The sequence below is a fragment of the Bubalus bubalis genome, chromosome 13 (genome assembly GCF_019923935.1).
Source record: "Bubalus bubalis isolate 160015118507 breed Murrah chromosome 13, NDDB_SH_1, whole genome shotgun sequence".
Lineage (NCBI taxonomy): Eukaryota > Metazoa > Chordata > Mammalia > Artiodactyla > Bovidae > Bubalus > Bubalus bubalis.
Window position 1 is genome coordinate 54324194 of NC_059169.1, and position 17057 is coordinate 54341250.

Consider the following 17057-nt stretch of genomic DNA (forward strand, 5'->3'; position numbering starts at 1 on the left):
TGTGTGGCAGTGAGAACGGGGTGACCCACACATCTCCTCTCCATCCCAGAGAGACCAAGAGAAGGAAAGAGATGCAGGCAGCGATTCTGTTATTAGCATGCCAGAAACGGTAGCTGAGAAGTTTACCTATGTGAAGTTGTGTGAAGCTCAGCGGAGTGGAGAAGATGTGTTTCTAAACATTGAGGAAACCTTGGAAAGACTGATCTCATTGGGAAAGAAGGTGAAAAGGAGATTTGGGGAATTAGCCATCACTTTTATAAAGTCTATGCATGTGTAAGTGCAGCAAAAGTTAATGTAAATGTATTTAGGATTGTTTTTTCTATTTTCATTTGTGTGGTTCTTTTGCTTCCAAGACTATATTAGTATTAGATCTAAAAGGTCAGAGGTGAATGGGGTAATACTTATTCAGAAAAATATATAGAATTCTGAACCCTGTTAGAGGGCTTCCCAGATGGCAGTCGGTAAAGAACCCAACTGCCAGTGCAGGAGACATAAGAGATGTGGGTTCTATCCCTGGGTTGGGAAGATCCCCTGGAGAAGGGAATGGCTACCCACTCCAATATTCTTGCCTGGAGAATCCCCATGGACAGAGGAGCCTGGGGGGCTATGGTCCATAGGGTTGCAAAGAGTCAAACACAACTGAAGTGACTTAGCATGTACACACCCTGTCATACTGTGGAAATAGAAAAAACTCTATTGCTGATGTATACTATGATGTGATTTAAGGAAAATCTGAGCCATTCTATTTCTGGGATGGAGTCTGATTATTGTAATCCTGTTTTGAGTTCATCCCTACGTCCATTCATCTGCTCATTTCTTCACAAACATTTGTACTTAATATGTGCCCAGATAACACAGCAAGTATCTCAGACTCTGGTGGGAGAAATATACCTATAAATAATTCAGTGCAGTATGAACTGTACCATGTTAGAGGAATCACAGATATCCTGGGAATCCAGAAGAGTGTCTAAATAATTGCCTGGGGAAATTGGGTGGCAGCACTTCACCGGGTTTTGAGGGATGTATAGGAGTCTCAAAAAAGGGAGGCATAAAAGGAAAGGTATGTAATTTTTCAAATGTAAAGATTAGAATACCCTGCCTGGGTGAGATTTAGGAAGGGTATTAGATCTCTCTCTCTCTCTCTCACACACACATATATGAGTGTGTACTTGGGCAGAGAATTAAAATGTTAGAGTACTAGTTTACATTTTTCACTTTTGTTCTCATGACAGAAAAAGAGTAGATGTAAGGCTTCATTACCTCTAGAGTCTTAATCTCAATCATCTGAGCATCATCAGGTTACTTCACAGTGTCAAGAATAATTCACTGTAATAAATACCTCTTTAAAAAAGAATGCCTTGAAAACAATCTGTTTCAAGAAGCCTGTGTTTAATGAGAGTTGTTGACATTTTCATTAAAAAGAGGCAGCGCAGTCTCTAAAACTGTAACGGTGCAGGAAGGGGGAACATGGGACCTGAAAACGTGGTGAGGACGATGACAGACCCCTGTTTGTATCCCTTTCAGCACCCGCTGTTTTCTGTCTGGAGTTTTCATTCCTGTTGGTCTTTCCCACTGAATTTGGCCCTTAGGAGCTGGTCTCTGTCTCCTGAAGGCCGTGCTGTGTATGTCGCATGCTGTTGGCATGTAGGGTCATCACCCCAGCCATTTGGCCGGTCACGCCTGCATCCGTGTAGTACGTCACACGTAGATGGCGTGACCCGAGCTGTCACTGTCCACCTCCACTGTCCTGGGTTTCCACCTGGGCCACCCTGGTTTTCTGCTGTTGGGACCTTGCTTAGATGTTAAGGCTGAAAGAGAAGGGGTGGGGTAAATTGCTCCTGGGCCAGAGCTTGTGGGGCAGAGCGAGGACTTAGACCAGCGCTGGAGCACGGGAGCCTGGCCACCACCTGCCAGAGACGCTGGTCACACAGGCACTTGCAGACCGTCGGTTAGTTGTTACGTTTCCAGAGACACAGGTGCGCCTGGCTGGGTCCATGTGAGTCCGTGTAATCAGTAACCAGGGTGTGCTGGATTTAAACTGTGTTTCCACTGCGTAGAAACTTTAAAGCCCAAGACGTCACGTGGGGTGCCTGTCCACACTGGCTGGGCCTGTGTGAACTGGAGCTGTCCCTCGTGCAGTGTTTCCACGGAGGGGGGCAGTGGTTGGGGGGCTTCAAGGACCACCCATCCCAGGATGAAGGTGTATGTCCACCCCTGTAAGAGGAAACAGTGAAATATATCAGATCCCCAAACCCCATTTGCCTTAAATTATTTTTGTTTTAAGTGAATATGTACAAACATAGACACTTTGTGCTCCTTTGGTGACTGCAACGCAAACCATACGTATATTAAAATTCACCCTGGACCGTGGAATGGCTGGACTCTGCAGCGGCAGGCGGGGTCTGATGTGATGGGTGAAGCTACCTGAGTGGGGCTGAGATACAGCTTCGGGGGCAGCACACCTATCCCCAGGGCTCCTGGGGTTGCGGGGGGGCAGCCTCCTCCCATGGCCTCCTGGGTGAATTGCTGGGAAGCCAGGTGTCACCTGGCCCTCACGGACGGTCCAAGGATGTCGTTTCTCTTCCTGTGAGTCCCAGTGGTGAGGGTTTTGCTGCTTAGTGCTGAAGGTGACGTCAGATACAGACACATCCTTGGGCAACCATGTGTGGTTATAGGCAGCCCTCAGGAGGGTCTTGAGTGACTTTAAAAGGATTCCTTTTTGGGAGATGAAAAGTCCGAGATGATGCTCCTGCAGGAAGCTTGTTGCCCCTGGATTAGCCTTTATCTTCCCAGGACGTGCAGCTGTGGAAACGTGCCGGGATGGGGGCGGTCCCTGTGGTCTCTGTGAGGCGTCTGCAGTGCCTGTGTGAGCAGCGTGGGCACATGCAGAATGCGCGTGTGCTTGTGGAACAGGACACCGTGCCTGGTGGCCAGTCCCCGCTGGACTCAGCGGTTTGTCTATGTGCTGTGTCAGTTGAGACAACTCCGGCAGCGGCCATGCCAGTGGGTCCTGGATGCTGAGTCTGAGGGGGTCATTCCTGCAGGGGAAATGGCAAGAGTCTTCTGTGTGGTGGCCTCCCTGGGGCGGGCGCGCTCTGCAAGTGGGTGGCTTTAAGCAGACACTGAGTGATGGAGCCCGGCCTCCCATCCTATGCGCGGGTTGCTGGCTGTCAGAGGACTGCGTGGCAGTTCTTTGTGAAGGAGGGCAGCGCCTCGGGAGACTGTTCTACTGTATTAGCCAGTTTAGCTAGTAGAGCATCTTTGTGCTGGAGGTGAGGAGATGGGGGTTGGTGGCTTAGTGACCTTAGTGAAGGTCACACAGAGGGTAAGAAAGGAGTTTGGTTTGAATGCAGGTGAATTAATCTTGTCCAATACACACAAGAGTGGCCATCTGTTTTTGTGAATTAAAAAATATATGCCCTTCACAGACATGATTTTGAAACAATTGTTTCCTTCTAGCAGCCTAGTTTTTACTTAGTGGTTCATTTGTTTCCTTAGCATCTATACTCTGGGCTGTTAATTAGTGGAAAATCATCTTTTATAAAAAAATTTATCTTCTTCTTTATGTAACTATAGTCAAGTTTCTGTTGTTAAGCAGCAAGCTGACTCCCCTGATGGTCTGAGGCCTATGTGGCTAACCTGGCAGGTAAGCGGTGGCAGGGCTCACATGTGGGGAGGCATCACAGGCTATGAAAAGTGAAGTCACTAAGTCGTGTCCGACTCTTTGTGACCCCATGGACTGTGGCCCGCCAGGCTCCTCTGTCCACGGGATTCTCCAGGCAAGAATACTGGAGTGGGTTGCCATTTTCTCCTCCAGGGGATCTTCCTGACCCAGGGATCAAACCCAGGTCTCCTGCATTGCAGGCAGACGATCTATTGTCGGAGCCACCAGGGACCTGGTTTTCATCGTCAGGCCCACGGGCTGGGCTCAGTGCACCCATGTGCACAGAGGGGAAGAGAAGGATGGCCCAGGACTGGGGTTCGTGCTCAGGGGCGGGCTTCCTTTAGGCTCCGGGATCTCGGTACAGAAGCTTCCTGAGTTGGTGCTCCGATTCCCCCCCACCCCCTGCCCCACACATCGCATCTCTTTGTAGAACAGGTGGGGCCTGGCCTGGGGCTTAGATGCTCGGGACATGACCTTCGGATTCTCTTCAGTCTCTGCATCCCCGCGTTCCTTGCAATGATGCTGTGGGGCAGCTGTGCACACTCCCTGCCACACGCACCCACACACAAGTGCACACTCACTTGTTTTCATAACCCTGCAGGGTTTGGCGGTGTCATTGTGCACACAGGCCAGCACTTCTGTAGGTGCTGGAGAACAGTTGACCCTCGTGACTGCAGGCCATGTGCTTGCACGTTTGTCCACCAGCTGGGGTTTGTGTACCCAATTGTATGACCCTGGAATGGTGTGACTCACACACCTGCCAAGAGCAGCAGCAGAAGCTACTGCTGGCCAGGGCCCCATGAGGCCATGCAGCCTTGTGCCTTCAACTCCTGCTGAGTGAGCATCCTCTCCTGCATCTGTTTAGTGCCTGGGGTCTCATGTTTTTGTGCTTTTCCAGGGTGGTTTCTCTGATCAGAATGCCCCTGGGGCCTAGTGCTGAGATGCTGTGCGTGTCCCAAGTGCAGGAGTCTGGGCGTGTGTCACGGAGGAAACACGGGCCTCACAGGAGTCTCAGCCGGCCTGAGTCACTGCCCTGCGTCCACAGCTGAAAAATCCACGATATTAACTTAAATGGAGACAGAACAAAGCAGGGCTGTGTATTGGTTGTTTGACAAGCATGTGATGAGCAGAGAAACAGGCTCTGAACCCACGTTTCCCCAGGAGCTGCAGTTCAGGGCCTGATCCACATGGAGCGGCCTCGTGCGTAAGGCTGCTTCCTCCTTGGGTGACCTTGGCGCTGGTTCAAGGGGAACTTGCCACTCTGGGGGGAGTTGGATGTGCAAATGTGGTTGAGGTAACGGAATTGCGTCCAGAGAGGGCTGGGGGTGGGGCTTCATCTTGGGCTGGGAGGGAGGTCTGGATGGTTCACAGAGAAGACAGTTTGTGAGGGGCCGGTGTAAAGGCAACCTTGGGGCTGCAGGGTCTGGAGACGTGGCTGCTCACGGGTCCCTATTCTGCCCCCCCCCCATCCCCACGCACACAGCAGTTCTGTCTCTTCTTCTGGTTTTCCTGGCAGCTGCCAGAGGCCACGACGTTGACATTTGAGGGGTCCTCCACTGCCACTGTCCTTAGCTGCTCAGGGGACACTGCTGCCATGCTGCTCTGTGTCCTGGCTGGCGCTCTGGAGCCTCTCTGAGAAAGCCCCCCATTCTGGGGCTACCCCCGCCACCACCCCGCCCCGGTCAGGAGGGTTTGTCCGTTGACCTGGGTGTCCGTCGGTGATTTCACAGGCAGCTGAAAGATGTGTCTGCTTTCCCAGCACCCCCGCTGAGGGCCCCCCAAGGATGGGGAGGCCGTGGTGTCAAGTGGAGCCCAAGAAGGGCTTGTGAGCACTTAGGATCCTGACCAAGCTCGTCTCCTCCTCCCTCAGCCCTTTGTCATCCTTGTCCCTGTCCTGACATCACCGCCGCAGTTTGCTTCTCCTTTGTGGCAGGTGCCTGTGTGGTGTGAGCTTGGACCCGCCAGGGTAATGCCAAAGCCGCCACTGGGCAGCTCTGCGTGGCCTGCAGGGGCCTTGCCCTGGACGTGGACATGGGCTTGCTGTCTGCTCCCCACCCAGGGTTGATCTCTGTGCCCCCTCCTTCCTGCACCCCACCAACCCTGTTTTCCTTCGGCCTCGCTGTCTGCAGGGCCTTGTCTCCGGGTCCTCTGGAGCGGCTTGCATCCCTTTTCCTTCCCTCCCTGTCTTTTGAAGTTGGTTTTCAGCTTGCTGTGTCTCTATGGAAGGTTCCTGCCTGTTCTTGCATCCTGAAGACTTTGAACTTGGAGATGAAGCATGGAGTGGGGGAAGCACAGGGCTGGGACCCCAGCTCCAGGCCTCAGGGTTGCGGGCTGGAGTAGGAACCAGGGTTGACGACAGCCCATTGTGAGGATGGCTGGCGTGGGCGCCATCTGGGCTCCCGGGGGGCTAAGCAGCGGCTCCTCAACCTCCTTCAGGACTGAGTGCGGCCATGATGGATGTGCTGTCCCGTCCGACCTCAGAGTTCCCTGTGCAAGACCCATGGAAGTCGTGTTTCTTGCACGTTTGAATTCAGAAGTTAAGAGTTAGGACATCATGTTTGAAAGGAAATAAGCATTTTCCTTCAGATCAAACTATGACATCCCTTGCTTTATCCTTCAGACTGTAAACCATAAAGCTGTGTTTGCCGAGGTTAATTTTGTATACCTTCTTCTTAAGTGCAGCACGTTAGTATGTTATGTTCTTAGTTGAATTAAATAGTTGGATTTCTTTTAAGGACAGAGTTTCCATCACTGATGGTGGCGAGGATGGTTTCTCCTGTCCACATGCTGGCGAAGTCTATCAGCCATGGCAGTACCAGAGTGTCCACCCCCAGAGTTGGGGTCTTAAGGTGATAGCACTGTTTTGAAAATGGCCCTGATGGCCTGTGGACTTGGTGCCCGGGGGGAGCAGGGTGACTGACAGTGTCAGCTCGAATTTGTCCTGGAAGTGGGCTGTTAGCAGAGGGGCCCTGAGAGAGGGACCCACATGTTGCCCAGAGGAAGGGACAATGGCACCGGTAACTTTCCACGAGCATGGGGCCATTTCTCTACCACCAGGTGGGGGCTGGGAGGATGAGTTTGGTTCTAGAGGAGTCTGGGTTGATGTGAATCCAGTTGGAGCTGAGTGGTGGGGGCACCCGGGGAGTCAGGAGGTAGCAGAGACACGTGTGTGTGTGTGACCCCATGAGGGGTTTCTCTCTGCATCTTGGGGGGATGACTGTGTGTGTCTGAGAAGTTCCCAGTCCTCGGTCACTTCTCTTTGGGGCCGCCTTTCCTCTGCCTTATGTGACACGTCCAGCTTTGCCCCCAGCTCTAGGCCCTCCCCAGGCTTCCCAGGTGCTCAGTGGGTAAAGAATCCCCCTGGCAATGCAGGATACACACGAGATATGGGTTCAATCTCTGGGTCAGGAAGATCCCCTAGAGAAGGAAATGGTAAACCTCTCCTGGGAAATCCCATCGACAGAGGCACCTGGTGGGCTACAGTCCATGGGGTCGTAAAGAGTTGGACACAACTAACTGACTAAGCACGCATGTGCTCTGGATACTCTGTGACTTTGAGAACTGTTTTGCTACAGGTTTTGGTTTTTCTTCCCAGTCAGTTCTCTTGGGGCAGCTCATGACACAGGTTTTGTTGGTCAGGCAGACGTTCATTCACGAGCTTTGATTATTGAGGTCAACATAGGGAAGAGGTCAGCGGTGGTCCCCCAACATAAGACACCCTCTGAGGGGGGTGTCGTGTGAGTCTCCCAGGGAGGGAAGAAGGGGCCCCTGGTGCCACAGCCCTGTCTTCGTTCCCGTCCTTTCTTCGCTGAAACAGCAGCTTCCCTGCTTGGCCGCTGCCAGAAGCATCACTTGGCCGCGTCTCTGCATTGGCAACGGATGCTGCACATTTTAGTTGATTTCTTCCCTACTTTCCAGTGACACTGCAGCTCCTTTTCCATTTCCCGTTCAGCGTGTCCTTCTCCAGTCATTGTGAGCATCTCGGCTTCCACACTGGATGCCCCAAGGCTGGCCCATTTGATCTTAGGCTGAGAGAGACCCTAGATGTCTCTGGGTTCTGTACCCTCTCTTCACAGAGAAGGAACTTGAGGCCCAGGATGGCTGATCAACCCCATTTGGGGTGTGTGTGTGTGTGAGGTCACTATCACTTCACTGCAGAGATTCTGTGAATCTTGTAGTTCTTCAGAAATTGCCTTTGGGCTTATACAGCCATTGTCTTTGTTAATCTTTCAGTTTCTCTAATTTCATCTCCGCAACCCAAGGCCTGAATTTTGCCTGTTTCGTCTACGACAGAAAATCTTTGGTACATTTTTCTGTTTTGACTCCACTCCCTGCAATGTGTGTTGATTGTTCTGCAGACTAGGTGCCTGGGTCCCATTGTTTCTAGGCATGTCCTTAACAACAGGAATTGTTTCCTTCATTCCACCTCCCTGCCTTGAAGCTCTCCACTTCTCCTCCATTGTCTGTGCTTCTACTTTCAGTTTTTAGAGAGAGTAATATTTAGCTTGAAGTTTTTTCAGCTTTTGCAAGTCTGTGATGTGCATTTTAAGTGGTCATTGAATGACTTCTCTCATCAAGATAGTTATTATGGTAAGAAATGTTACATAAGCTTTCTTTTTAACTAGGTGTTCTAAGATCCTGAAAGAAATTTCATGAACTTTTCCTGTAGAGTTCTTGGCAGATGAATCAAATGTGCATTGTCTAGACACTGAGACAGAAGTAAGAATATTGCCTACAGTGAATATTAAACTTCTCAAACTGGAATTCTCTTCAACCTTGGGCTGGACTTTCTTTCCCCTGTGGGTCTCCATCTCTGAAAATATATTGCAAGTATGTGAACTAACATGATGTACAAAACAAATGTCTGTCTCTGGGGGTAGCTGTGAAGATTACCTCTAAGTAGCCTTGTCTGCCCTGCAGTACTCTTGGCAGGTCCTGTCCTTGGCTGAACTGTGGGTACCACGTGGCTGGTGAGCATACAGCCGAGGAGATGTCGGTGTGTTCCTCCAGATTCAGACTGGGCCCTGCCTTCGAGTCCACAGATGCTTAAGCCACTTCTGGAGGGTTTGGTTTGGTTTGGTGGGAGGAGTGGAGAGAATGTAGGAATTCTTAATTTTCTGTATATTTGATGACACAGTATTGCCTGTCCACCTTGTTCTATGTGCATTCACCAGACACATCTGCTTCTTCACATGTTCCCCCAATTCCAGTGGCACATTTGATGGCCAGGATTGCAGGTGTAAAAGCAGGCCCATGGAGGATGGTGGGGATTTTAAAGAGGTTTTGAAACATGAGTCTGGAGGTGAGACATGTTAAGGGACTGGACCTAAATGGAGCTTCTAATCAAATAAGACACAGTGTCTTCCCACCTGTTCTCTGTGTTTGTTGCTTTCTGTTTGGGGACTTCTCCCAAGAGAGAAGCACTAAAAGACCTGGCTTCTTAATAGTGGTCCTTTCATCATTATATTTAATCACCCCTTGCAACAGTTCCCACTAAGACTTTACAGCTAGATTATTAATGAGGAACGTGCATCTATACAAGTAATTGTAGTTAAGGGAAGTCTAAATACCATGACTGGGATAAACAATAGGCAGAAGGCTGAGTGCTGAAGAGTTGATGCTTTTGAACTGTGGTGTTGGAGAAGACTCTTGAGAGTCCCTTGGACTTCAAGGAGATCAAACCAGTCAATCCTAAAGGAAATGAACCCTGAGTATTCATTGGAAGGACTGAAGCTGAAGCTCCAATGCTTTGGCCACCTGATGTGAAGGGCTGACTCATTGGAAAAGACCCTGATGCTGGGAAAGACTGAAAGCAGGAGGAGAAGGGGATGACAGAGGATGAGATGGTTGGATGGCATCACCGACTCAATGAACATGAGTTTGAACAAACTTTAGGAGACAGTGAAGTACAGGGAAGCCTGGTGTGCTGCAGTCAGTGGGGTCGCAAAGAGTCAGACACAACTTGGTGATTGAACAACAAGGAGGTAAGGAGAGTGGGGTTGCTGAATCTATAAGCCTGCACGTGGAAACCTCGGTGATGGATGAGAAAGGTCTTAGCAACTGGACAACAACAACAGAGAATGAGTGATCACATCAAATCATTAACTTATAAAAGGTCGGAAACTCTCCTATCAGTGTGACTTCTCACCTTGGGATTTACATATTGTGAGTTTATGCTGGGGGTTTAAACAACTCTTTGAGTTGAACACAAGCAACCATTTGGATGGTGTGGTTAGAACTACACCATATGTTTATATGTATAAAAATGGAACCATGTTTTAAAATAGCAGCATAAGTCTATGTATTTTCAATGAGAACTCTTGACTCTCAAAGTTTGAAAACTTCTGATTTCAGTTTTTAAATGGGGACTTGGGCATGGTAACGCCCATGTGAATTACACATTTTCCAATTGTCAAATAGTTGAAATTAGTGTCCATATGAGTTTATGTCGTATAACATTCCTAAGTATTCTCTGGGGCATACTATAATTTTCACATTATTATCTCATACTTTGGTTTTAATAGGATTGGTAAAAGTTTTGAAGTTTTAATTTCAGTTTTTCCCACTGCTTAGAATTTGATGATATAAAATGAAAAGAGGTTTCCATAGTTGCTAACATTCACCAGATTTTGTTCCAAAGCATGGGCTTTAGAAGGCTTTTGAATTAAAGCCACATTCTCCACCCAAGCCTAGTGACATAATCCAGCAGTTCAAAGATAGGTATGCCATAAACAGCTACAGTTAAATAATCTAAAAAAAAAAAAAATTAAAACATGGAAATACAATAAAACAAGAATTGATCACTTTATAGTGGAATACTCTATAAACCGTCTGCATTGGAAACATCTGGTGAGTTTTAAAACATCTGAGTTCTATAATTCTAAAGTGTATAGTTTATTTGAAGGCAGAAACTGTTTCTTCTCCTCTGCATATATATATAAAAATACAGGTTAATATATATATTTTTTTGCTGTCCTGATTTGCATCTATTTATTTATTTTTAATTTAGATAAATAACTTTGGACTACACCTTCCTAACATAAATATATTCACCTCAACTAAATATTTTATCGCTAAGTACTGAAGTCTGGTCATGAAAAGATTAATTCTGTAAATCTTGCTACTTTGTGTTTGTCTAAAACAAAAATCACTAATTAACATAAACCCAAATAGTAAGAAAAAATTATTTGAAAGCATATACATGGTATAGAAAGGTATCAGGGTCTTCAATTTTTATGATGCTTTAAATTAGAAAAAGTTTTTAAGGTCTGCAGGTTTATCTGAGCGGCATTGTAATCCTTGCATAATAATTAGAGGAGCTCAACTGGACCAGGCGTTTGGCAATGTATTGTCTGCATGCCTCATTTAACTAGTTAACTGAAGTTATCCAACCCTCCCAAGAATGAGATGATTGACCTTTCAGCCATCACAAAAACTGCTGTCTGGAGATCATAGTGGAACAGTTTACTTCATTTTCTGAGTTGTCTAAAAAGCTATATTGTATGTGTAACGATGTTACAACAGCCTCATAAGGGAAACAGAGCCATGTTTGTGGAGCAGTGAAAAGGTTAGTTCAGTTTCTTAACCACATTCAACTTTTTTAAAAAGGTTTTTTTGTAAACTGACAATACCCCCCAAACATGTAAAGCCCCTTTGGAGGGGCCTTGGAAGTCCCTGGACAGATAGAGTATCTGGAGGGAACCTCTGTTAGTGATAAGTGGGAGGTGGGGAGTCTGGGCAGGGCTCCTGGAGATGCCCCTTCACCATGACAACAGGATCCTGAGCAGGGACCCCTGTCGAGGGCATTTTTGGGGGAAAGACACACTTGCTGTTGGCTGAGGTTTGCTCCAGTTCTGAGAGGTTCTGATGTGACCACAGCCACCTTGGTGACCAGTAGGTGTCCTGAGCTCTGGGCGCCGGTCCCCAGCTGTGCGCCTGACCTGGTCCCGCCCCAGGTGTGGTGCCGACCTGCTCCAGGAGGGTCTGTGGAGGCCGAAGCTGGGGGCATGCCTGTGGCTCCAAAGGCAGGCCCCTCATGGGTGCAGACCCTGAGGTGGCGTGTCTTGTCCTGATCCATGGAGGGACAGTGCCCAGAAGGTGTGACCCGTATTCAGAGCAGACAGAGGCCGGGGCACAGCTCAGGGTCCAGGAGGAGGGGAACCCTGTTTCATAAACAAAGTATCTTCCAGGGCTTCCCAGGCAGTGCAGTGGTAAAGAACCCACCTGCCGATGCAGGAGTCATCAGAGACATGGGTTCCATCCCTGGGTTGGGAAGATCCCCTGAAGGGGGCATGGCAACCCGCTCCAGTGTTCTGGCCTGGAGAATCTCATGGACAGAGGAGGCTGGCAGCCTGCAGTACAGGGGGCCACACAAAGTCTGACACGACTGAAGTGACTTAGCACACACATGCATCTGTCAGGTAATGTGGTTTCCTGCTAAGAAAAAGAAAGCTGGATTTGAATTCCTTTTTTGATTTCCTTGGTAGAACTGAAGGCTCTACAATTCCATTCTTTGGTCCACTTTATTAAGCAGAAAATAAATGAACATCGCCTGCTTAGAAAACTTACTTAATCACTGCAAACTCAAACCAGACCTTTTAAGCCAAAAGTAATCTTGTCTGTTGGGAGAATATTTATTATACAGATGGAAGTAAAGTCTGAAGTAGCTGTTAATGTCTTTAACACTAGTTTTATTTTGTCCGCTTTAATGGAGATGGAAGAGAAATCACATTCAGCCTGGTCTCCCCAGTGTGGGGGTTTCCTTTGGGTTTGCTCATGGAGGGAGGTGGGGGCCTTTCTGTTAGTTCCCAGGGGAGGGGCTACCGCTCCCCCTGCAACCCCCTTGTCCCTGTAGACCTGGCGTCAGTGGTCCAGTGTTTCCCCATTGGTCTTTCTTGCTCGATCCTTTCCCCTGGTTCAACTCACTTAACAGAGACTTGTCCAAGGACATATTTTGCTACCAACCCACTCAGTGCATTTTGATTATCCAGAAGTACCCTTCCTAGGAGGTGTGGGTCCTGTGTGCCTTGGGTGGTTTAAGCGTTTGGTGAACGGTGTCAGGAAGCTGGCTCACGAGGCTTCTGGTTTTCACATCCTCAGCAGGACTCGCCCCCCTTGTCCTCACCCTCACTGTCCATCAGGCTGGCTGTGAATCAGTGCGCTGAGTTGTGTCCTCAAGTGTGTAACTGCGTGAACATATATTTGTAGGTTTTCTTACTTACATAAGGGGCCAGGTGTGCAAGAGCAAGGGGAATATTTTCAAAAGTCATTTTAGTGTTTATTTTTTACATTACCACCTGGGAAGGTGTGGACCTTGAAGTTTTAGCAGCCCCCCAACCCGCCCCGCACTGCCTCATTTGTGTCTGTGCCTGGAGTGAGCTCACGGTCGGGGTGAGATGTGAGCAGGGCCTCCAGTCCTTACTCTTTTTGGCGCTCAGGATACATGACTGCAGGGGCCCTGGTTGTGTGGTTCCTGGGAATCCAGGGTTTCATAAAGCTCCAGTGAAGGGCAAAGTGCAATACATTTATGAAAATGTGGAGCCTTTCTGCTTTTAAACCGGGAGGGGACTGGTTCTTCTGTCTAAGTTGAAGGAAGCCCAAGAGCTGGGATTTTTGTCTTCACTTCTTTGTACTAAGGAAGACCCAGTCCTGATAGAAAGCTTTGTATCTCAACTTGTGGACCCAGCGGTGGCTGCCTCCAAAGTCCCCAAGGGCCTGTTCAAAATGCGTATTTCCAGACTTTCTGGCTCAGAATTGTAAAGGGCTGGGGATTGGAACTCTACATCGAAAGAAAAAAAGCATCCCAAAGTGATTCTTCTGCACGCTGAAGTTTGAAAACCACTCTTGTAGAGTAATAAATAACTTCCACTGCTTCAAAGGGCAGAAAACTTGTAACCTCATGGGTGATGTTGGTCCACACGGCAAGGACTCTGAAAGGATGCTGACGATGAAGCGGCTCTCTGAAGCTCTGTCCACGAGAAGGTTCCCCGCCCCCAGGATGGTCTCCATCCTAACTGTTGTGGTGAAAACAGGAACAGCTCATGGTGTTAGTTGCCTTTGCCTGCTGACTCATTCAGATAATTGGCACTCGGAAAAGTTTAACTAGAAAAAATTTAGATTCTTTTTGTGCTTTAATCGTTACAAAAAAAATTAGAACATAGTTGAATTTATAGAGGTAAGTAGCTTTTGCAGAGTGCCTTTAAAGTGGGTTAAAATCAGTATTTTCTCACCAGTTATGTAACAACTTTTAAATACAGAAAGGAGCTAATTTTGCAAAATATTTGCTTTTGTTTTTTAACAGGAAAAACTCACGCAAGAGTGTGTCTTCAGAGAACAGTTTGAAGAGAACTGGTACAACACGTACTCCTCCAACCTGTATAAACATGTGGACACTGGACGGAGGTTCTACGTCGCGTTAAATAAGGATGGGACCCCCCGGGAAGGAACCAGGACTAAGCGGCACCAGAAATTCACCCATTTTTTACCCAGACCCGTGGACCCCGACAAAGTACCCGAACTCTATAAGGATATCCTAAGCCAAAGTTGACAAAGACCGTTTCTTCACTTGAGCCCTTAAAAAAGTAACCACTATAAAGGTTTCACGCGGTGGGTCCCTATTGATTTGCTGTGTCATCACATCCATTGTTGCCAAACTCTGTCGCATGCATAGCCTGACGGAGGCGTGGAGGGGACGTGTGACTGTGCTGTGCCCCTGGCTCGTCCTCCCGCGGGACCCCTGCCCGCTGTGCTGCTGGGTGGGTCTTGGGGCAGAGGGCGGCCGGGGATGCGGGGTGGGGGGCACGTGGGGGCAGGGCCTGCAGAGAGGGGGGAGCAGAGAGGACAGGCCATGCATGTTCCTGCCCGGTCTGTCCTTTCTCATCCTGGTCAGCACAGCCGCTCCACCTGGACGCGTCGGGACTGGCTGGCGGCCACGGGCCCGCTGCGTCTCCGCAGGTGCAGCGGGCGCGGTCTTACCGACAAGACTTTCTCGGTTCCTTGTCACGGGTGTCATCCCAGTGAATTTAAAGCAAAGACCTCTTAGTAAAAAAAAAAAAAAAGAAAAAGAAAAAAAGTTAAATTTATTTATAGAGATTCCAAAGGCGACATTTTATTTATTTTATATATTTATTTATTATATAGAGTTTATTTTTAATGAAATATGTACAGGCCAGATAGGCATTTGGAAGCTTTAGGCTCTGTAAGCATTAAATGGCAAGTCCGCTAGAACCTGTGGTGAGTCCACGTGCGAACGTGGCGTGCATGGATTTCAGACACTCGAATGGCCCTGTGTCCCGAAGGCGACAGCCGCTGTCGTGCCCATGTTACTGTAAACTGACGCGTACCGCTCATGACACCGAGTATCCACTCTTCAGACTGCTTGTCCCATAGCTTACCCCAGAGGATTAAAGATTAACTGGGTCTCAAACGTTTATTCTGTGTCTGTACTATTTCCTCTCTCCTAAGTGGCTTCCTCCATCACGGTTGGAGAACATAATGGTTGGTATATATCCTACTTGTCTAAATCTATCGCAGAATATACCAAAGCTAAACAATGACTGTGTTTTTGTTTTAGTCGAGCTCCAGAACAACAGGAGTCATTTCAAACATGTACTGGTTTAGAATTCTCAAAAAGGAAAAAAAAGCTTACTTGGTACAGATTTTTTTTTTTTTTTTTTTTAGGGGACAACACTGAATCAAAACAGCAGGATAATTCTTATAAACTTGGCTCTCAGATATTAAATTACACAAGCACCATAGGGGTCATTGTAACATCTTTTATAGAAAATTGCTTTCTGTGTGACCTGTCATAATACCTGGTAAAAACACCCTTCAAATAAGACTTGCAAAATGAAACTAATAAATCTCCATCAATCATGACAATGAGAGGGAAAATAAATACTTGTTGACTGTGTTTTGTTTTTTAAAAAGGTCTTCACAAGCACTTGATTTTTTTAGAGGGGAAGTTACTTTATAATATCTCTTTTACTAGCCTTTTATAACATTTTATGGTGAAAAGCATAAGAATACATATTTCTTTAGTAGCAATAATTTTGAAACCTTCCCTTGGGCAAGGGAGACTATTTCTTACTCTATACTAAGGAGAAGAGAGCCAAATTCTTAAAGCAATATTTAAGAAGAAGAAATTTATAACAAATTCAAATACCACATATAACACTTTCTAGCCAGTTACATGGGAAATTGAAAGTGGCAGTTAAAAAATGTGTTGGGATTTATGTAACTAATTTTAAAGTTTAATATTCCAGCTTTGTTTTGCTCTGATGCACATTCTGTATGAAAAATAAAACTATGTCACTGGTGAGTCAAAGCTGTTTTAAGGTAGAAGCTCATGGCTTCTTGTCATGAGCACAGGGGCCCCTTCCCTGGCCCAAAGTGGAGAATGGGCAGGTTCACTGATGTGCATTAAGGAAGAACCAAGTCCAGGGTTTGGAACTAAGAAATGATGTGGGGGAGGGGGCAGAAGCAATGTAAAATATCTGATTGATGATAAAGGTCAGAATGTCCTCTTCATTTATTTTCTTTTTTTTCCTCTAAACAGAAGCTGCATTTAATCCCAAGATGTAGTATTCTTATTTATTATTTAACCCTTTGCTGCTGCTAATATGTGCACATATTCAGGCTGTAGATTTTCCAAAAGGCATTTAATATTTTTGGCTGAGAAACACCAAGCCTCTGACCACAGGGAAGGATCACGTTTCTAGGACGTTGTGGGTACAATGTTTAGCACTGAAGAAACTGATTTTAGGAGACAGCCAAAAGTGATCTTAAGGTAGCACTGGATGCTGGATTGACCCGTCGGAGAGAAAGAAAACCATCTGCGAAAAAGACAAAGCTCTCCGTGGGTTCCTAGAAAGTGCTACTTTAATGTTGACTTTTGGAGGGTTTTTTTTTTTTTTCAGTGATTTTTTTTTTTTTTAAAGAAAAAATGTTATATGCTTTGGCAACTGATATAATAAACTGTAATGGTGTGTAAATAAATAAATACTGACTTATGCAATTTCTGTACATAAGTGTGCCAGGGGAGTGGATGGCTCAGGTCTGGGGCCGGCACTGTCCTGTGGGGCCGTGGAGTGAGCCCCCCAGCTCCTGGCTTTGCACCCGGTTCTTGTCCTAAGGCACCCAAGGCCGTGGACAGCTGCCCCTCCACTTCTGGAGTGGTGGGTCCAGTTTTCACAAACATGAGCCTGGCCAGCCCAACCACTGTCTTAACTGGTGCCAACGCTGCACCTCAGTCACAGACTTAATGGGCATGGATTGATCACCCCCCCATCTGTCATGCATATGTCCCCAGGCCATGCCAACAGACATGCCAGGTCACCTTGGGGCACCTGTCCCCAGGCTGTGCCACAGGACATGCCAGGTCACCCCGGGGCAC

At 47.5% G+C, this 17057-nt stretch overlaps 1 protein-coding gene across 3 annotated transcripts in view; it reads left to right on the forward strand.

Annotated features, from left to right (window-relative positions):
• Positions 1–16664, forward strand: part of FGF9 (fibroblast growth factor 9) — a 28868-nt gene extending 12204 nt beyond the window's left edge. The window contains exon 3 of one of the 3 annotated variants that reach the window (XM_006073218.4): positions 13965–16664. In XM_006073218.4, the coding sequence (XP_006073280.1) occupies positions 13965–14210 (246 nt within the window). In that variant the 3' untranslated portion in view covers positions 14211–16664. The remainder of the gene's footprint in view (positions 1–13964) is intronic. The other 2 variants (XR_006544059.2, XR_006544058.2) reach the window with 2 other exon arrangements.
• Positions 16665–17057: the final 393 nt, after the last annotated feature.